Here is a 22,701-nt window from a genome sequence, read left to right on the forward strand (position 1 = left end):
AATACAGGGAAAACTTGCATAGTATACCTTTAACTGTTAACTCAATGTTCATCTCAGCTAGCTATGTATGGTCAGCTCATGCACCTGATTAGACTATTCACTTTTACTTGTAACATTAGTGAATGGACCGCACATCCTGACTATCTTTTGGTAGGCTATATCATACTATTATAGTATTCATTTCATGTTTTTCTACGTTTTATTTATTTTTCCTGGCGGATAGGCTGGGATATGCTGAGAACTATCTTGGTACTTTCGAGCTCTTTGACTTTGACTGGTCGCTGGCTGCAGCCTGGCGATGACGTCAGGTTGAAGGAAAACCGAAATCCACACCGAGTTGTTTGTGATTTGCTGATTTCACTTCAGAGGGCGGTGCCTGATCTTCTAGCAGCACTGGATTGGCGACCACTCCTGTCAGTCAGTCCTCGCGTCACCAGGCTCTTCCCAGGGCGAGAGAGAGAGAGAGCATGAGATGTAACGGTTGTGCTTAACCAGCGGAAGCTATTGTTTAACTCTAATTTTTCCCTCTCTTTTAATGTAACGTTATTATGCGTTCGCTCTACTTTCTTTGTTCAATTCTAACACACTTCACGGCAGTTTCGCCTGCTTTACGGTCCGGGTCGGGTGGTCTCCTTGGCAACGGGCACAACTGTCCTGCGAAGTTTGGATCAAGTGCGTTACTTTGAGCTGGAACAAAGTGCATGTTTATCCTTAAAGGAGCACACTACTCTGTTCGGACGGGACTTTGTGGAAGGATCAGAAGACAACCGTCTTTTATTTCTTATTGAGAGTTTTCTCTCTAAACAGGGGAACGGGACAGCGCGAGACAATAGTGTGTGTGTGTGTGTGTGTGTGTGTGTGCACACAGAGAGAGAGAGCTCGTGCAGTGGGGATCGATGCCACTGCACGAGCGGGGGCTTTGTTCTGTCCGGTGACCCGGCCGCCAGCCCACCACCAAGGAGAGAGATCCACTGACGTCACGTCACCGACTGTTCGGTGGATTTATTGATGATCGATTGGTGATTGATCGACCAGAGAGGAATCAGAAAACATGGACGTGACTCTGTCTGAGCTGCTGGCCACTTTCATGGACTCACCGCTGGTGGCGTGGGTGAGTAGGGACGACACACACACACACACACACACACACACACACACACACACACACACACACACACACACACACACACACACACACACACACACACACACACACACACACACACACACACACACACACACACACACACACACACACACATGGGCTACTACACACTTATCTCTCACTCTTTCAATGAAATTCAAAAGGTCGTTATTGGCATGGGAAACACGTTTTCATTGCCAGCGCAAGCAGTGTGTAAACAGCTGTGTAACATTGCAACATCGCAATATCAACTGTAGATAAAGTAGGTAAAATTAACTTAAACGTACAAAGAGAAAACTTTTGCTTTTGCTGTTGAACGAAATCTATACAGCCAGGTATTAGACATAAATATAAGTGAACACACTCTCTACTCAATCTTGACGTTTTGGAGGAGGAGGCAGACCAGTACCATTAAAACTAAAACACTTGATTTATTTCTGGCCTTGTTGCACCCAGCAGCTCCTCACACCGACTCAGCAGTGCTGTACTGCAGGCATGCTTTTTCCAATGTAAACCCTAAACTAGACTGGACTATTTCAGTTTGGCTCTCTAAGTGGGACTTCCAGGTCTGCAGCCCAGTTGCACAAAGCACCTTAGTTTAAGATTTCCCTTAGAGTCAGAGTTAAGGCGTCCATAAGATAGAATCGGCTGCACAAAACACCCTTAAATCTTGTGCTTATGTTTTCCTTAAAATGTTGAACCTTATGGAGAAGATTTAAGGGTGTGTTGTGCAGCCGATTCTATTTTATGGACACCTTAACTCTGACTCTAAGGGAAATCTTAACCTAAGGTGCTTTGTGCAACTGGGCCGTCCTCAGATAAACCGTCAGATTTTTTTAGTTTTTTGGATTACGCTCTATCTTTCTTCTGCTTCAATGGTTACAGTTGGTGTGCCTCAAGGCTCAATTCTTGGGCCGCTGCTTTCCGTTAGCTCTGCTCATCTTATCTTGCTGATGATGCTGATATGGTATTTCCCAGCATGTCATCTCTTTTCAAGGATATATCTGTTAAAGCAGGAAGTTGGTGCTATCACCTAGCCTAAGCCTACCAGTGATTCTCAAACCTTTGCACGTCAAGGACCCCTTAAACCTAAACCGACACAAATGAGCCCACAGATGAGCCCACAGACGAGCCTGGGTAAAACCATCACAGACGAGCCTGGGTAAAACCATCACAGACGAGCCTGGGTAAAACCCACAGACGAGCCTGGGTAAAACCATCACAGACGAGCCTGGGTAAAACCATCACAGACGAGCCTGGGTAAAACCATCACAGACGAGCCTGGGTAAAACCATCACAGACGAGCCTGGGTAAAACCATCCAGATCCATGAGCTCACCTTCTGTTTCGTTTGTGGATCCATGTGGACTCTGAGTCATTTCAGTGGGTGAAAGCAGCCACTCCTTCAGACGCCGAATCTGCTCTCGGAGCTGTCGAGGCAGCTTCCAGGGCTGTTATTGTTTTTTTTTGTTTTTTTTTAAGTATGCGCACATCCATGGATATTTGGATAAGACTTATCCAAATGCTGTGTGTGTGTGTGTGTGTTTTGATGGTTGTTCTAGCTGTCTGGCTGTAGATAGCAGTTTGTTCATAATGATTTGGGACGCTAAGTTGTGGGCCCAGACTATGACAACCATCCGGCAGAGCAGGTCATTAAACCTGTGCTACTTCCTATTTCTCTGTGACCTCACTTCCTGACGACCTGACCGCACAGCCATCCACTTTTCCTGCCTTTGTTGGACACACACACACGCACACACACACACACACGCACACACACACACACACACACACGCACACACACACACACACACACGCGCACACACACACACACACACACACACACACACACACACACACACACACACACACACACACACTCTCTCTCTCACTCAGCAGGGTCTTTCACACCGGCCATGAAAGCCGAAAAATGCGCGGAAATTAGGATTCGCGGCTCCGATGTGAAAGGCAGGAACGCGCGTTGGTGGGTAATTCTTGTACGCCTTTTGTCCCGGCACCAAAGGTTGTCACATCGCCGTATTGGCGGACAACCCGCCTCCACTTGAAAGGTCGTCGCAGCGAGCCGGAAAAGGTGCGAATGGTCAGCTCATTCATAAAAAAATTACAGGGGAAATCACCTCATGCATCAAGAAAGTGACGAGTGAAAGTAAAAAAAGTAGACTGATAGACAGACCTATCTCCACACACCACACTGTGCGAGGCAGCGCTTCATACGAATCGCTCATAAGATCGTGGTGTTTTTGCAATGTCAGCGTAGGTAATTATTATGTATATTAACTTTATTACAACTTTGGCATGACAATATCTGCTGCTTTACCTTAACACAGTGTGAGTGTAGTTACAACAGCCAACTAGTCCGCTGCTCTCGCTTCAGGCAGCCTCGCACTGTCCCCCTGTCTAGTGCAGGCTGCGGCTGAACAGAAAGCACTGAGGTGAGGTGTCAAGATTTCATCTCTGAGCTCTCTGATAGGCTATTGCTTGATGTGTAACCAATCAGATAGCGCTGTGGGCGGGACATTGCTCCAGACACAGAACTACTGTAGGAGGGGATTCTTCCAGGTGCAGCAGCCGCAAATTAGCGCATTTTTTTATTAAGTTATGATATCGGCAAACAGCCAATGAAAATGCCGATACAGATCTCCTCAGCGGACTAGGAGAAGGAGGAAAGTCTGTTGTTGAATTGAATTCGTTCATCATACAGTAGCCTAGGCTACACTAACCTATGAAAATATTAATTTGGGCTAGGAGGAGCTGGAAACCCCTCTGCTCGCCTTTCAATGCGGGAGCGGGGGATTTCACCTGAAAGTACAGAGCAGCACGGTAATGTGGCCGTGCTGCTTGGCTCGTGTGAAAGCAATTTCTGTGGCGAGGCGGCTGGCTTTACGGGACTCCTAAACGGCTATTTTTCCGCGATCTGTGTATGAAAGAGCCGGGCCCGGGGGCAACTTTCACCTGACACGTTTGAATAACTCTTTTCTTTCTCTCTTTCCGGTCTTAGTATAAACGTCATTACTGCACTGATTTTGTGACAGTGTAATTGCCATAAACAAACACGTCCAAGAGATCTGATGGTTTGCTTTATGGCACCAACAGGAAGAGGGCAAACAGAGCTTTCAGAGTGTCTTACATAGCATAGAGCACATTTACATGCACGCTGATGATCCGACTAAAGGGCAGTTTATAGTACAGCGATTGATGATCGCCGCCGACCATGATCATATTCTATCATCGATGTCCATTGGACCAATGGTTTATGGGAACTGTAGTCTTAATTTGGAGGCTCAACAACACTAGCACTAAGAAGAATACAACTGGTGTGAGATTAGATAGAGGGCAGCAATCATGTCCACCATGGTCTTATTTGTTTACGGTAATTACACCAAGGTTTCCCCAATGAATTTGACAATGATACATTATACTGATGTTCAAAAATGCTGCACGCAACAAGTGAATATCTGAGCTAAGTGTGATGTACTTATCTCTCTCTGATCATGTGTCTCTCTTTAGGTGCGGACGTTGGGTCCGTTGGGTTCGTGTGACGGGGCGGGCTCGGAGGAGCGGGTCAACATGTTCATGGAGCTGGTGGACGGCGTCTTTCTGCACAAGATCATGACACACATGTAGGTAGTAGCAACACTGAGGTGGTGAACCCAACTGTTACAAACTCTCTGCTAGTGGCTAGTTAAGCATAACAATTGTCCATTTTGCGATGGAAGCATATGATTTGGTACACTTTTTATAGCCAAAGGCATTCCAAAAACAATGGGATATGGGGGCATCATGAAGGGGGGGGATTGGCAGTCTATGGAAATTGTAACTGCAATAAAGTCCTGTATTCTAATCTGATATGTATGATCTTGGTGTCAAACCATGAATTTTTTTATGATGAGCAATTCAAATTCGGAACGTTAGAATTGCTCAGAACCTTCCTTCTATCTCACAATTCAAGACTCAAAATAAGTGATTATTGCCATAAGGCCAAATTTGAATTCTTCATCATAAAAATGTAGCATGCCAGTCTGTGGCTGCTTTTTTCCTCCTTTCTTTCTTTTTTCTAAATTCATGATGCCCCAATATCTAATTCTTTTTTGGAGAATCTAATTACAACAATAACAATATAACAATTATAACAATATCAAATTCTTTTTTTTTATCAAATTCTTTTTGGTACACTTTGCTTTTATCACAAAGTGCACAATTGTATGGAATTTATATCTAAGCTGCCCTACTAGTATGCTGTGTGTCTGTGCTGTGTGTCTGTGCTGTGTGTCTGTGCTGTGTGTCTGTGCTGTGTGTCTGTGCTGTGTGTCTGCTGTGTGTCTGTGCTGTGTGTCTGTGCTAGGGATGGGGGAGAGTACTCGGGTGCTCGAGTACTCGTTTGTAACGAGAGTACTCGAGTACCGTTTCCGCTGTCCGGGTACTCGCCCCACCCCCCTCCCCTATAAAAATGGCCGATCTAACGTTAACAGCGTCTGGCGAATCGCCAGCAACACAGACGTCCATGTATATTAACGCAATCTATATTCAGCAGATGTAAAATAAACAAGATTTGATTGCAGTTGTTTTCCGTTCATGGCCAATTTATATATAGATGTGCAAGCAAAGATGTTAACGTTAGATGTTTTTTACTCGGACGGACCACTTTGACTAACGGACCCCTGACAGTAACTTTGTTTACCATAGCCAAACGTTCCGTGTTTCACCACGGGCGGGGACCATCACTCGGATGTTGTTGGTGGTTTTTGCGGTTAACGTTAGCGAACATTATTACTGTTTGCAGTTATCATGTTTGCAGTTATCACTTTTTGGCAGAACACCAGAGTTTTTAATAAGTGGATTTACTTAACAGTGATCAAGAAGCAGTATGGAATGATTACCGACATGTATTGGGAATTACTTTTACTGAGGTAGGCTAACGGCTAACACCGGATCACCTTATCACAGTCAATCTGTAAAAACTAAAAAGTGCACCAGGCAGCGCTTTTTCCATGCAAAATTGGTAATGTGTGTGAAGTTGCTGTGAACAGCCCCATACAAAGCAGATCACCCCTGCTCTCATCACAGGCATTTGGCGAATGCTAATGGTAACTGCTTAACATAGCCAAACTTAGGATCTTTCATGTGTGTGTGTCGTTCCCCCGGGGGGGGGGGGGGGGGGGAGTACTCGAGTACTCTTTCATAACAGAAGGAGAGTACTCGAGTATTTAAATCCCTTACAATGCCCATCCCTAGTCTGTGCTGTGTGTCTGTGCTGTGTGTCTGTGCTGTGTGTCTGTGCTGTGTGTCTGTGCTGTGTACACGTGTGCAGTGGCTATATGAATGCTAACTCAGTTAATTCAGTGTTTCCTGTATGTGTGCGTGCGTGCGTGCGTGCGTGTGACCACATCCTGGCTTCTTGCTGGTTGCAGGTTGGAGACATCACAGCCAGATGTATTGTTGAAGTTTGCATAAAGACATAGCCAGTGTACGTTTGATCCTTTACAGCCAGTGTACGTTTGATCCGTTACAGCTGAACCACAGTCAGTTAGAGTTGGGCCATTTCCCCCAATGGATTCAATGGCCAGTCACAAGGTCCCGATTTGATTGGATCCAGTTTGGATTTGGTTTGGGATATCTCAGGTACAACACCAATTTAGCTTGGATATGAAAGAGATTCTCAGGGAACTAATGCTGTAAATTAGCCTGATAGTCAACTCCAGAGCCGCATAACAGAAGAGTTCCGACATCTCCATTCACTCCAATGGACCATTTTTTTCCAGGAAGTAGAAAGTGGAACTCTTGAGTAAAAAAAGCAGCACTGTCGAGTTGCAGCAAAATAGACAGTTTGTGTTGTACTTTGAAAGGGTTTTTCATCCCTTGACTCAAATAGTACATTATCAGCTTTATTTTAGCATGCAAAAGTAGCGCGAGACCCATTCCTGGCTGTTCATTGGCTAATGAGTCTCGCATTTTGGTCCTCCGCTGACGCCACTCTCTCTCTAGAAGATACTAGTCAACTCGTAAACTCATTTCCTCTTCTAGTCTGAGGTTGCACTCACTACAGAGCATTTCTATGAGGGGGCGGGGCTTCGGGCTTCCCTAACCAATCACTAGAGACCAAGGTGTCCACGGCAACTGTCCAGCAGGGCAGCTGCAGCAGTCCTGCTCTGCCTGCTGGAGCTGAATCTCTCTGGGCTCCCTGGATAACTAACACTGAAGAGGATCAAAAAAGACACACACATCCAAAAAGACACTGGGTTGGGTGTTGGATCAAAACATACCTGGGATAGTGAGAAGAAGATGTTCCTCAGACGTGAGCTTCTGAGGAAGAGCCTGTGTGGCTCGAAACGTCACGCTGAATAAAAACCTTCCAACGGGAGCTCCAAAGGTGTGCGGATCACTTCTTTTCATGTCCCTGGCTAACACACCAGTCTCATGGAATAACAGATTATTTTCATGTCCCTGGCTAACACACCAGTCTCATGGAATAACAGATTATTTTCATGTCCCTGGCTAACACACCAGTCTCATGGAATAACAGATTATTTTCATGTCCCTGGCTAACACACCAGTCTCATGGAATAACAGATTATTTTCATGTCCCTGGCTAACACACCAGTCTCATGGAATAACAGATTATTTTCATGTCCCTGGCTAACACACCAGTCTGGTGTGGAGGGAGCGTGGAGAGAGCTTCCGACTTCCGATTCCTGGGCGTCCATCTAGATGACGACCTGACCTGGAGCACCAACACCACTGCTACCATCAAGAAGGCACACCAGAGACTGTACTTCCTGAGAGTACGGTACTCTGGAACAACCAGCTCACACAGGAACTGCTGGTCTCCTTCTACCGGTGCTCCATCGAGAGCATCCTCACGTACTGTATCTGTGTGTGGTTCTGCAGCTGTACAGCCGCGGAGAGGAAGGCGCTCCAGAGAGTCGTCAACACCGCCCAGAAGATCGTCGGCTGCCCCCTCCCCCCCCTGGCTGACCTGTACAGCTCCTCCCCCCCCTGGCTGACCTGTACAGCTCCCGCTGTCTCAGGAAAGCCCACAGCATCCTCAAAGACCCATCCCACCCCGGGCACTGCCACTTTGAACTGCTGCCCTCGGGCAGACGCTACAGAGCAATGAGGGCACGAACGAGCCGGTTCAGAGACAGTTTATTTCCAAGAGCCATAGCTGCGCTCAACATGCCCTAACACAGTTATCATATAGTCGTGTTTCCATTACCCTCAGAAATGCGCAAAATCTAAATATCGCAATAGAAATTGGGTAATGGAAACACTTAAATTTCGAAAAACCTCCCAAATATCGCAAAACGTTTTTGCGCTCTCATGAGGTGGTTTTTCAGACGTGTCGATATAGCAGTTTATCGCAAAAGTGTAATGGAAACACATTTTCCGCATTTGCACGTCATGTGACCCGTCTTCTCCTTTGGAAAAGCAGCGGAAAATGAGGGAGAAACAGTTCGATAAGCCGTGGCAAAACCTCCGCAGCAAGTGGAAAACTTTGAAGCAACGCTACCTAGCAGAAAGACGAGTGTTGTGCAAAAGCAGAGCCGGGGTAAATAGATCATGTTTAATGGCGGTCCATGGTGACAGCAGGCTGCCTGTGCGCGCATTTGAGCGGCGAGATGAGTGGATGAAAAGCACACACCGTGCGGTGCTCCTGACTGAAGTGAATACAGTGACTGTGAGTAGCCTAATACATTACACACGTTTCAGGTGCAATGTTATAATTAAGCAATATAGCATGAGAGCCAGTGTGTTGTGGCAAATATATCCCGCTGATCAGCTGTTATCCCACGAGGCCGCAGGCCGAGTGGGATAACAGCTGAGCAAAGCCCGACACCAACTAACGTTACGGGGTTAAATGCGGGGTTAAATGTGGGGTTAACAGCCTTTTTTTTGCAAAGAAGACATTAGCCCGCATCTATTCTTGTACAAAACATAATTTTCTGCAAAGTATTAGTAAAGTTATAAGCGAAGATCGATTCACAAGGATCTGACAGCTGTCTCCGCCATTTGTTTTTTCTACATTGTCATTTGAGGTAACCAAAGCCTTTTAGTAAGAGAGTTGCCATGGCAACTCATAACCCATGGCCATGGGTTATTGGAGTGGGTTACGGGATTTATACAATGGCTGTGAACCAATCAGATTGCTTGATTTGAGAGAGCCGTTTTATAATACACAACATTCTGATTATTGAACCAAATCAGCCTTTTCCCCTCCATCTCTAAATCGGACCAGTTGTATTAGGCTACCTTTTTTCCTCTGTCTGTCGCGCTCGCATTCACCGCAGCCAGCAACATTTTGTGACTCATTTTCTTTTGAATTGATAATCAGGCTCGTTTATATGCGTTGTAACTTCATGTTGTGATTTGCATTGACCATTGGTTAGATTTGAGCATGCAGGGGACGGGATATGGGCAGATCCCCGTGCGTAATCACTGTGGCAGCTGCTGGTAACGGGAATTGGAAATGGAAACGCCTACAAGTCGCAATTGTACATTGTCGAAGTTGTAGAAATATCGCAATTATTTTGCGAAAAACTGTAATGGAAACACGATACTCTGTGCCTAATGTATAAGAATGTGCAATATGCTAAAAGTATAGCGACCACCCTCGGTTATCCTAGATATACTGTGCCTTAATGTATATAGAATGCTCAAACATGTACACACAGAACCAAGTTCATTGTCGATGCCTTAATGTATATAGGACTGTGTATATAGGACTGGGAAATATGCTAAGTGGAATGACCGTCCCGAAGTATAGAGTGTACAAGAGTGTACACAGAACAAACTTGAAACTAGACACTTTTTACTTTTTTACCTTTACCTTTACCTTTACCTTTACCTCTTTTTTTTTTCTTTTCTTTTTATTACCTCATACTTTCAGTGTACAAGAGTGTGTACAAGAGTGTACACAGAACAAACTTGAAACTTGAAACTAGACACTTTTTGCTTTTTTTTTATTACCTCATACTTTATACACTGAACACTTTTATCCTTATTACCTCGTTACTTTTTAAATAGCTTATCTTTATTACCTTGACTTATTGTATTGTCTTGTCTAACGCACCTAGGGGATTGCTTCAATTTCGTTGTTCTTAAACTTGTTTTTGTAACAGTGCCAAATAAAGCTCATTCATTCATTCAGTCTCATGGAATAACAGATTCAGGACCGGGATAAAAGACGAGATGACTTGAATGTTTCCTGACCAGAGAACCATCTTCTTGTCAGGGTGGAAAAACCTTTGGAACATAAAGTCTCCAGTGAAACCCAGGGTCACAACATATTCCCACAGACCAATGACCCCACCCCCACAGACCAGTGAAACAAATCTACAATCAATCAATCAATCAATCAACCATTTTCAACCATTTGGGAGCTGTTTCTAGCCTACCTCGATGAGGTTACAGTAGTTTCTAGCCTCCCTCGATGAGGTTAGTTTCTAGCCTCCCTCGATGAGGTTAGTTTCTAGCCTACCTCAATGAGGTTAGTTTCTAGCCTACCTCGATGAGGTTAGTTTCTAGCCTACCTCGATGAGGTTAGTTTCTAGCCTACCTCGATGAGGTTAGTTTCTAGCCTACCTCGATGAGGTTAGTTTCTAGCCTACCTCGATGAGGTTAGTTTCTAGCCTACCTCGACGAGGTTAGTTTCTAGCCTACCTCGACGAGGTTAGTTTCTAGCCTACCTCGATGAGGTTAGTTTCTAGCCTACCTCGATGAGGTTAGTTTCTAGCCTACCTCGATGAGGTTAGTTTCTAGCCTACCTCGATGAGGTTAGTTTCTAGCCTACCTCGATGAGGTTAGTTTCTAGCCTACCTCGATGAGGTTAGTTTCCAGCCTACCTCGATGAGGTTAGTTTCTAGCCTACCTCGATGAGGTTAGTTTCTAGCCTACCTCGATGAGGTTAGGGGTGACGGGTGACTTGCCTGGCTGGTTTCTCATGGACCCCTTGCGTGGGATCTCAGGCACAATATCTCTCACAGCACATATCAGCACGTTATGCGTCTGCTAGTCACGTTGTAATGTTGAATTCCGATGATATATGTAAGTTTTTTTTCTATTTTCCTGTGTCTGAGCGTGAATCAATCAATCTGCAAAAACTGACTGACTGATGCAACATGTCAAGTGCATTTTTGATGGAAAAAAAGAGAGAAAAAAATCAACATTTTCAAAATCCGATATTTGGATTTTGAATTGGAAAAAGAAAAGACATGTTTCCATTTTGATTTATAATTGTAAAAAAAAAAAGAAAAAAAAAAGCCCTGGTTGGTGGAAGCCCCGTCTAGACGTCCTGCTGTCTGTCCCAACACAGACACCACATGTTCATATCTTACTTATTGTACCCAGAGACAATGATAATCAGGCTATTGTTCTCCCACATGCTGAAATGTAGGCTGTGTGTGTGTGTGTGTGTGTGTGTGTGTGTGCGTGTGTGTGTGTGTGTGTGTGTGCGACTGTGTGCGCGCGCGGGAAAGTGGGTTAAAGCACAGGAGGGGGAGGGAATGGAAGAGTGATTGAATATGAAAGGGTCAGTCAGTCAGTCACACCCAGTCAGTGAACCAGTCAGTCACAAAACCAGTCAGTTGTCAAATCAGTCAGTTTGTAATCGAGGCAACAGGCACGTTTGTAACAGGCACGTGACTTTTCGTGACGTATTTTGTCCCGCGTCCATTTTCTCCAGAGACATTTAGATAAATCCAAATATAACGAGTTTTAAGGCTGGAACCAAGCCAACACGTCATCCAGAGAATCTTGAGTGACCATAAAACAATCGGTTTAAGCAAGAACAAAAAATAACTTTGGGGCCGGGGGGAATCAAATTTTGAAAATAGCATCTTTGCCACCTTCTCACCTTTGGTTCACTGGTTGATTGACTGACTGTCAGACTGACTGACTGTCTGACTGACTGGTGCACTGTCTGTCTAGTCTCGCTGGCCAGCCTCCTCTCCCTTCCGTCCGAGGAGTCTGGCGCCGCAGGTCTCCATATTGGGATTGTGACGGCCGGCGCTTAGCGGCAGTGCTCTTGGAAAATAGTTTTCAACAATCCAACTTACCGTTTTCAGCATGTAGCAACAAGCTAGCGTGTAGGTTTCTGCCGTTAGCTTGCTAGCTAATTAGCGTTGTTGTTTTCACTGAGGCGGGCAGGGCACTATTTACAGCGACACACAGGGAGGAGGGAGCGGAAGCTGCTCTGATTGACATGGTCAGAGCCAATGACAGAGCTTGTAATAAGCCGGGAGCGGACATCCGGCTGCCTCCGAAACAGTCGCTCCAATGGGAGAGCAGAGTAGAGCAGGGGAGGGTTTATCCCAGTTATGGAGACCTGCGGCGCCAGACTCCTCGGACGGAAGGGAGAGGAGGCTGGCCAGCGAGACTACTGTCTGTCTGACTGGTTGACTGACTGTCTGTCTGACTGACTGGTTGACAGTTGAAGTCAAAACCCTGCCTTTCAATAGTTTGAATGAGAAGTGAGTTGCTTTGTGTGCTGACGTCAGCAGCCAGTGTGTGTGCCTGTAAAGACTGCTGTCTACTGACAGCACAGAGTAAATCCTCACCAACAACAATGTGTGTGTGCGTGCGTGCGCGGCGTGCATAATGATCTTTCTGCCTGTGTGTTTGTCTTAAATAGCCATGTGCCATTGATAGCCCCATTCTAACTGCTGCTGTGGTGTGTGTGCGTGTGTGTGTGTGTGTGTGCGTGTGTGTGTCTCCATAGCGACCCCAGCCCAGCCAATCAGCGGCTGAATAAGAACGTGAACAACGACGTGTCGCTCCGCCTCCACAACCTGACCGTCCTCACCAGACACATCAGGACTTACTACCAGGTACACACACACACACACACACGCACGCACGCACGCACACGCACACACACACACACACACACACACACACACACACACACACACACACACACACACATAGCAGTGCCTGTGTTCTGGTACGATGAGTGTCTGTCTGTCTGGAGATGTTGCTGTTATTTAATCCTCAGCTGATTTACCTTTCCTTGGGGTGAAGGTGTGTGTGTGTGTGTGTGTGTCTGTCTGTCTGTCTGTCTGTGTGTGTGTGTGTGTGTGTGTGTGTGTGTGTGTGTGTGTGTGTGCACGCGCTGTGTGTGTGTGTCTGTGTGTGTGTGTGTGTGTGCGTGTGTGTGTGCAATCTGTAGGTCTTTCAGCCATCATAGGCCATGTTCACATTACAGGCAAATCTGATTTGGGAGTGTGTCCGCACTGCCACAGATCTGATTTGGGCAAGTGTTCAAGTCGGATCTGTGTGTCCAGACCTCCATATGTGGTTTGGGACAAGTGACACAAATCAGACTTGGAGCGTCCAGACTCATAAAACCAATCTGGATAGAATCATTAATAAGTCATTAAAGTTCACAAATCAGATTTGGCCTCCTAGTCTGAACTTGTGTCATGAGTGTGTCTTCTGATCTGTGTCTTTTAGCTTTGGTGTAGAAACATGAGCAGTTGCCCCGCAGGCACGCACGCGCACACACACACACACACACACACACACACACACACACACACACACACACACACACACACACACACGCCCAGGGTCAGGCTGTGTGTTATTGATGATGGATCACATCAACGTTCATGGATCAACCTTGATTGCCCTGGCCAATCATCTTTTAGCGTGCGTGATTGAGGACCAATCAGCTGCAGCGGTCGATGATAGCAGGAAATGGCCTGTGGCAGCTGCCGTGTAGCCGTGTCTCTTCAGCAACCAAGCATTGTTAAATGGGACAGTCTGTCCCACGTTTTTGTACTGTAATACCACTCCTACCTCAAGAGGCGCTAGCGAGTCAACTCTAGCTTGAGCAGGCAGCAAACTCCGGCTTTGACAGAGGAAGCCGTGCAAGTGTAGTTCCTCAAATGGCCACTTGAGGCTGACCCACAAAGGGAGTCGTTCCCCCGTTCACCCCAATGTTCAAATTCCAAACTTTATAACAGGATTAACTTTAAGCATGTTTAAGCCTGGTTCAAAACACGGTTTTGGTCTCTATAGCTAATTTCACCTTTCATAACAACTGTACGGGGGTGAATTATTATATAACTCACACGTTGTTGTTTTTTTACTCTTATACACTCCGTGCTCTTCATACCTGGTTTAACCCAGAAGCACAGGTGGCGTGGCGTTCATTGGAGGAGGAGATGGTTAGCCCGTGCAGACCTCAGGACATAATTTTCTCTGTAGTTCTAGATTTGGCCCTATATAATTTCTCATTTTATCACCACATTTAGAACTGTTGAATTTCATGCCAATATATCGCTCAAATTTCATAATCATTTATCCTTCTTTAATAATTTTTCTCTTTATGTGGGTGGGAGCCCGATCTCTTTCCCTTCATGGAAGAAAAATGGTATCAATATTCTCTCCGATATAACATCGGATAATAGACTTCAGGCATTTCAGGACCTCCAGTCTCATTATAATCTTCCTGGCACTTTTTTTTATTTGCAACTCCGTAGTGCTCTGTTTACATATGGTGTCCCTTGGGGTGAACAATTGGAAAGCCATCCCCTACGCAAAATATGTACATCTAAGACGACTAAGGGATTGGTTTCTAGTCTTTACACCACCGCATTACATTATATTATACAGCTTATATATATATATATATATATATATATATATATATATATATATATATATATATATATATATATATATATATATATATATATATATATATATATATATAAGAATCATTGACAGTGGTACTGGTGGGATAGTTAAGATTGTCATACGGAACCAACCTAGTCTTAGCAAGGCTAAGACTAGGTTAATACTAGGTTGATGGAAGGCATTAGATCATGAGGTAAATTGGAGTTGTGCGGTGGTAGCATGGAGGGGGGTGTTTCCAGGACGCTGGATTTCACCGTTAAGCCTTCTTGAGGTGTCGTGGGCCTAACTTAATGAAACATCTGTGAAGGAAGGTGCCCACTTGAAAACCCCAATGACATGCTTCATACTGCTGTTGGCTAGGGTAGGTAACTGGTGATCTGTTTATTGTTTGTTAACTTGTTAGCTTGCTGTTAGCTTGTTTGTTAGCTTGTTTTTAATCTGGATTGGGCTTCTAAATGTGTTACCTCAGATTTTGGCACAAGGGATAGCAACATCTTGTCCTGTGTATTAATGAGTGCTATATATATACAGCACAAGTATATATGCATGGGACCCCATGTAAGGGGTCCCATGCATATATATATATATATATATATATATATATATATATATATATATATATATATATATATATATATATATATATATATGCATGGGACCCCATGTAAGGGGTCCATGAGAACTCAGCTGGCGAGTAACACTTGACTTGATGTGCACTGTGATAAGGCACAAGCACATTTGAAGCCTGTGACAAGCGCAAACAGACATCAGACAATTACATTACATTTCCCATCATGCCAGTTATTATAGTACATTTGTGCACATTGTGTTTATGATTTCCAACTGATTATAACAATTACCCTGCACTCACTGTGTGCATAATGCTTTATGAGCAGCAAGTCAAGTCATGTTCATTTGTATAGACCTTAATCACAGAGCTGGTCTCCAAGGGCTCCACCACGCCCCCACAGTATGATGCAATGAGAAGCACAAAGCTTCATATGAGTCCATATGTACAGTTCAATCTGATCAGCCAGTGCTTTTCAAACTTGCTGTGCCCGAGGAGAGGCACACCAAAAGCCACATGAAGATGTCAAGGCACACCTGTATAAATCAAATGTATTATCTGTGCAAAACAGCCTCTACAACACGTTTGATCACTCTTCACTCAGTGAATGTTATTGATTTACTAATGCCAAATCAAATTTGACAAACAACTATATATATCAACAAAATCTGAATCTGAATCAGATTTATTGGCCAAGTATGTACACATACAAGGAATTGGATTGAATTGAATTGAATGATTGGATTGAATTGAATAATCAGGCCACATCGCGGCCTGATTATGCCTGATTAGGGATGCAGGTGACAACTAATTAACCTGATGACTAGTCTACTTTTTTAATTGAGACTAGTTGACAAGTCTATTCATAGTATTCCCATGATGTCACAAGCCTTTTTCCTACCAATATGGCGCTACAATACACACAGCTCATTGGCTGTAAGTGTCACTTGATTGTAATCACTGTTAATTGATCACAATCACCTGTTATTTTCCTACCAAAATGGCCGTGTGGTGATGTTACAGAATACCATCAATAAGAAAGACATTAAGAATTAAGGTAAGGTAAGGTAAAAATGTTGTGTATTTAAGAGTCATTTGAAACTGTTAATTACGTTCGTCATAATCGTCAATATCCAAATCATCTTGTGCCGTTTATGAACATTGCACACCAGAAAACATCGACAACTCACCCCAGCACCGTGTATTTAGGCTAAATAAATATAGTCCATTTAACTTCCGGAAGTAATTCATTGCCATAATATGAGCTGCGTTATCTTGTGTGGCTAAACGCATTAGCTTGTGTGGCTAACGCGTTAGCAATGTTATAGCATCAGGCCCTGCTGTCCTTGCGTCCACATGCCTGTGCTGAATGTTGGTCGAGTCGTGGTTAACATTATTATGCCAGTTTGATCTGACACAGCCTACAACCATATTTTCATTTACTGGATCAAAATACTGCCAAACTGCGCTGGTTTTATGAGATGCCATCTCCCTCCCTCTGCTACTGCTAACATGACAGCTAATGGTTCACTCCCACTAACACATGCTGCTTTGTTTACATCCAGACATTAGAGGGAGGGGCTAATGGTTCACTCCCACTAACACATGCTGCTTTGTTTACATCCAGACATTAGAGGGAGGAGCTACAGCTAATGGTTCACTCCCACTAACACATGCTGCTTTGTTTACATCCAGACATTAGAGGGAGGGGCTAATGGTTCACTCCCACTAACACATGCTGCTTTGTTTACATCCAGACATTAGAGGGAGGGGCTAATGGTTCACTCCCACTAACACATGCTGCTTTGTTTACATCCAGACATTAGAGGGAGGAGCTACAGCTAATGGTTCACTCCCACTAACACATGCTGGTTTGTTTACAGCCAGACATTAGAGGGAGGGGCTACTGTAGGTTCACTCCCACTAACACATGCTGGTTTGTTTACAGCCAGACATTAGAGGGAGGGGCTACTGTAGGTTCACTCCCACTAACACATGCTGGTTTGTTTACAGCCAGACATTAGAGGGAGGGGCTACTGTAGGTTCACTCCCACTAACACATGCTGGTTTGTTTACAGCCAGACATTAGATGGAGGGGCTACTGTAGGTTCACTCCCACTAACACATGCTGGTTTGTTTACAGCCAGACATTAGATGGAGGGGCTACTGTAGTGGCTGCTGGCTGCATAAAGACACAACAGCTCCCGCCCCATGTGTTTATTATTATCATCAATCATTTAATTAGTTTAACCCACTAGTATTTTGGTGCCGACTAACAGACGGGTAGCGGTCCGGACGTTTAAACGTTTAACCGACTAGTAGGGATGGGCATTTCTAGCAAAAACACTATTCGAAATTCGCTGGCCAAAGTCGACTTTTAATCGAAATTCGAAAATAAATAAAAAAAATGTAAAAAAAAAAAAAAATTGTGAGTGAAATGTTGCATTGTCTCCCCTGATTCTAACTATAGTCGAATCGCTTGGTTTGAGCAAGTAAAACAATTTTTATAAGCATTTTAAGCAAGGTTTATGGAAAAATGAATGGCGGATGAAATCCCATGAAGAGGGAGAGGTTGCTTATAAAAATTGTTTTACTTGCTCAAACCAAGCGATTCGACTATACTTAGAATCAGGGGAGACAATGCAACATTTCACTCACCAAAAAAAAACATATATATATATATATATATTTTTTTTTTTTCAATAAACGAATTTCGACTTTCAATAATAAAAGTCGACCTTGATAATAACAACGATTATTCGAAAATTCGAAATTCGATGCCCATCCCTACCGACTAGTCGCCTGCATCCATAATGATAAATAATCTAGTATAGAAAAATAGCCAATCTTCTCGCTGATGGTGTTATTTGCTGATGTATTCATAACTAGTTCCATGTAGGGGCTTTATTTGTGCCATGTGTGGACTAGGATTTTAGGGTGGGCACATTAACGGGGTGCTCTCTGCAGTGAACCAACGGGTACCAAAAGACAGGAGAGGCCAGCCCAGAAGATGAGCGACTGGTGTTGTGAGAAGATAGGCTACACTACGTGTGTGTGTGTGTGTGTGTGTGTGTGTGTGTGTGTGTGTGTGTGTGTGTGTGTGTGCGTGCGTGTGTGTGTGTGCGTGTGCGTGTGCGTGTGCGTGCGTGTGCGTGTGTGTGTGTTAAATCCAGGGTATTTGACTGCAGTTACAGATTAACCATCACCAGACAGATTAACCCCGTCTTGCCCAGAATGACCCACTTCATAGTGTACACAGATGCGCGCACAGCCGCACACACACGCGCGCGCGCGCATGCACACACGCACACACACACACACACACACACACACACACACACACACACACACACACACACACACACACACACACACACACACACACACACACACACCACACACAAACTCTATGGTATGACCTTAACTGGTCATTCACACCAATGCTTTTTTGCAAATTTGTGCGATGACATTACATACATAGTCAATCCAAATGTGTGAGTAGACACCGTTTCTCCCCAGGCAGCAGTGTGTGTGTGTGTGTGTGTGTGTGTGTGTGTGTGTGTGTGAGTAGACAGCGTTTCTCCCCAGGCAGCAGTGTGTGTGTGTGTGTGTGTGTGTGTGTGAGTAGACACCGTTTCTCCCCAGGCAGCAGTGTGTGTGTGTGTGTGTGTGAGTAGACACCGTTTCTCCCCAGGCAGCTGTGTGTGTGTGTGTGTGTGTGTGTGTGTGTGTGTGTGTGTGTGTGTGTGTGTGTGAGTAGACAGCGTTTCTCCCCAGGCAGCAGCCAATGAGCTGATTGATTGATTGATGCAAAATGTTGTTGTGTGAATGACGCGCTATTCGTCTCATCACCCGCTCGCTCCACTTGAAATCTTTCAACTTTGGCTAATCTTTTTTTTTGGCCTTGGTGTGAACTAGGCATGGGCATTTCTATCAAAAACACTCGAACCCCCCCTTCCCTGAGCCTACGTTAGCATTAGCGTAGCGCCGAGATGGCCCAGGGAAACAGTAGACAGAATATCAGCTTTTCTTCATGCAGTAACGAGTCTTGAAACCTTTTCCTTGTGGCTGAGTGTTGCTGTAATATAGACATATATGGCCCAATTCCACCGCAGGTAGTAGCGCGGTCCCGCTCCGCTCGACTCGATAAATGGTCTCATCCCACCGGTAAAAACCGGCCCAGCCCGGTTTGATTTGGGGTCGAGTCGTGCTACTTTTAGTACCTGCCTCGTCGTGGTTCTATTCTGTGAACCTGGGTTCATACGGTGACGTGAAAACATTGTTGACGACTGATTGGTCAGGCAGAATCATGTTTACTCTGTCTACTGACTGTCATATGCAATGCTGGCGGCTGCATAGCCTGGGTAAACCCATCCCCCACGTGACCTGCTCTCAGACCTGTTCTCAGTCACTATGCTAGTGACTGGGAACTGAGAGAGCAGGTCACGTGGGGGCTGGGTTTACCTAGGCTAGCGGCTGCATACCAGTTTAGTGGGCTTACCTTCTCTTCTGTTATGTATATTTCCATCAGTCTTTTGTGTTGCTGCCTTCGCCTCCGGTGAAATAAAATCGTGGCGGGTGTTCAATTGTCTGAGAAAAAAGTCCGCTGCTCGCTCAGGGAGCTCTGTAGCTGAGTGGAGGCTGCAGCGCTCCGCTAGGCCGCAGCGGGTGTTTGGTGAAGCCGCGGTCTTGCCTGGTGAGAGGCCGCGGGGTACAGGCTTCACTCTGTTGCGCCTCTCCCGTCCGCGCACAGCGCAGCGCATGCCTGTGAGTTTGACTAACTACAAAGTGATATCCATTCTCCTGGTCGATTGTCACATTCGCCCATGTACACTGTAGGTCATTTAGAGGCACCAGTATTTCATAAACAGTTTAAAGGTTCTGTGGATGGATTTAATTGTAATGTTATGTTATAGCCTACTTAGGCTATAAGCGGAGGACAGATATGCGGTCGCTATGACGACCAGCTGTGGGCGGGGGTGGGCGGGGGCAGATGATCCGCGGTGGAAGCAGAACATCCATAGAGCCGAGTGGTGACGAGCTGTGCAGGGCAGTTAAATGTGGTGGAAATGAGCCAATAGTTTAACACCATTTCTACTACGTTTCTAGTGTTTCTGGAGGTACTGGGTGCTGCACGGCTGTCAGCCGCTGTCAGCTGAGCCTAGAGCCGTTCTGCTCCAGTGTGCAGCTCTGGTGGGCAGCTCCTACGATAACGACACATGGACAAACGTGTCATTCTTAAAGAGACAGGCGCCGGTAAAAAATATGAATTATAAATAATAATAAAGAAATAAATATTTTCGACTTTCAATAATAAAAGTCGATCTTGATATTAAAAAAACGATTATTTGGAAATCCGTTGCCCATCCCTAGTGTGAACACACGCTGAAGGCCTTTGCACACACACACTCCTTTTTTTTCATGTGCGTTTTTTTATCCGTCATCTGAAAATACACACGGGTCAAACTGCTCGCAAAAGGCTATTGACTGATGCTAAAAAAGCGGAAAATCGAACCTTTTCCGAAAACTTTAATGACGGACGAAAGTTTCGGATTCGGTGTGTAAATATGAGTGACACAACATGAGGTCGGATTTATTTTTAAAACGTGAGACAATTTCGGACGAAAAATACAGACTTGGTGTGCAAAAGCCTTCAGTCACTGAGTTGTTACTGTTAAGATGAGACCTAGTTTAGGATCAACTGGAACAACAGCTCTACCGCTCTCTCTCTCTCACACACACACGTCACACACACACACACACACACACACACACACACACACACACACACACACACACACACACACACACACACACACACACAGGCTAGGCCTTGGCTTTCTCCTAATGAGATGACCTCCCAGCAGACTGGCTGAGTGGATCCTCCTTGTCTCCCCGGGGACCAACCACAACAGGCGGTGTGTGTGTGTGTGTGTGTGTGTGTGTGTGTGTGTGTGTGGGGGGGTGTGGGAGTGTGTGTGTGTGTGTGTGTGTGCGTGTGTGTGTGTGTGTGTGCGTGCGTGCGTGCGTGTGTGTGTGTGTGCGTGTGCGTGTGTGTGTGTGTGCGTGTGCGTGTGTGTGCGTGCGTGCTGTGTGGGGAGAGTGTGTGTGTGTGTGTGTGTGTGTGTGTGTGTGTGTGTGTGTGCGTGCTGTGTGGGGAGAGTGGGTGTGTGTGTGTGTGTGTGTGTGCGTGTGTGTGCGTGCTGTGTGGGGAGAGTGGGTGTGCGTGTGTGTGTGCGTGTGTGTGCGTGCTGTGTGGGGAGAGTGGGTGTGCCCTCTCTTGTGTTGCTCTGCCTCTATTGTCCTGTGGGGTAACCTGATCTCAGCAGCTCTGCCTGATGCTAAGCTAGCAGCCTGTTGGCACCAAGGGGGAAGCGTTTTACTTTCGCATTGATGCCAATGCAGGAGTGGCAAATACTGCAGTTCTTCGAATGGCCACTTGAGACAGGCTGTAAAAGCGAGTCAGTCCAATAGACCCCGCCCATGTTAAAATGCCTGTCTTCACAGCGTAAATAAACATGTTTAGAGCCTGGTTCAAAACAGTTTTGGTCTCTATTCACCTTATGTAGCCACGCCCATTTGACCCGGTTGTGTGGTTGTGTGACTAAAAAAAAAGAAAAAGAAAATGGCTGGCTGCTCCAATATCATCTAACTCTGAATTAACTAATAATTTAGCCAATTGTATGAAACATACCAAATAAAAGCAAACGGCAATGTATAAGAATGCAACGCCATGTAACTGGCTCGTTAAGTCTCGCATTCCAGGGAATTACATTAACATCTGCGGGTCTTATTGACGTAAATGGCTCGCGCTGCGCTCGGAGGAGAAGAAACTATCTGAAGCTTTCTTTGTTGGAGTCCAGGTATGTTTTACAAGAAAGTGCTCGTCATTGTCGACGCTAACGTTATCTGACCTGGCTAACAGTGGATACTCTGCTTGCTTGCTGTGTACAGAGCTCAAAGTAGTAGGCTACGTTCTTTGTTTTACACCCTGCACTGTCTGCTACAAAAACAACTCTCTTCTTCATGACGTTCTTTCATATTTCGCGCCGTGACCGCCGGAAGTGTTAACACGACCCGGAAGAATTTGGCCCACTGCCTGAACTGTCTGAACATATGGTGAATAGCTATATATGTATATATATATGTGAGTCAACAAACAGATGGGTGATGTCACACACACAGTAGCTCTTTCACACAGCCTATGAAAGCCGTGATCGTCCATTATTACACCTCGCCTCCTGTGTAAAAGTCACAGAGACAGAATGGTGAGTCATTTCGTTCCGCCAACGGAGGTCGTATCAGCACCGAATTGACATCTGTTTAAAAGG

At 45.2% G+C, this 22,701-nt stretch overlaps 1 protein-coding gene across 1 annotated transcript in view; it reads left to right on the forward strand.

The window, feature by feature from the left end:
* Positions 1-1,051: 1,051 nt before the first annotated feature.
* The window catches only part of ccdc88c (coiled-coil domain containing 88C), a gene marked incomplete at its 5' end in the record, with an annotated part of 110,420 nt that continues 88,770 nt past the window's right edge, over positions 1,052-22,701 (forward strand). Inside the window, 3 exons of the mRNA XM_083633190.1 lie at positions 1,052-1,111; positions 4,672-4,784; positions 12,878-12,986. Coding sequence (XP_083489316.1) covers positions 1,052-1,111; positions 4,672-4,784; positions 12,878-12,986 — 282 coding nt within the window. The remainder of the gene's footprint in view (positions 1,112-4,671; positions 4,785-12,877; positions 12,987-22,701) is intronic.

This window comes from Poromitra crassiceps (assembly GCF_964638095.1).
Source record: "Poromitra crassiceps genome assembly, chromosome: 3".
Classification (NCBI taxonomy): domain Eukaryota; kingdom Metazoa; phylum Chordata; class Actinopteri; order Beryciformes; family Melamphaidae; genus Poromitra; species Poromitra crassiceps.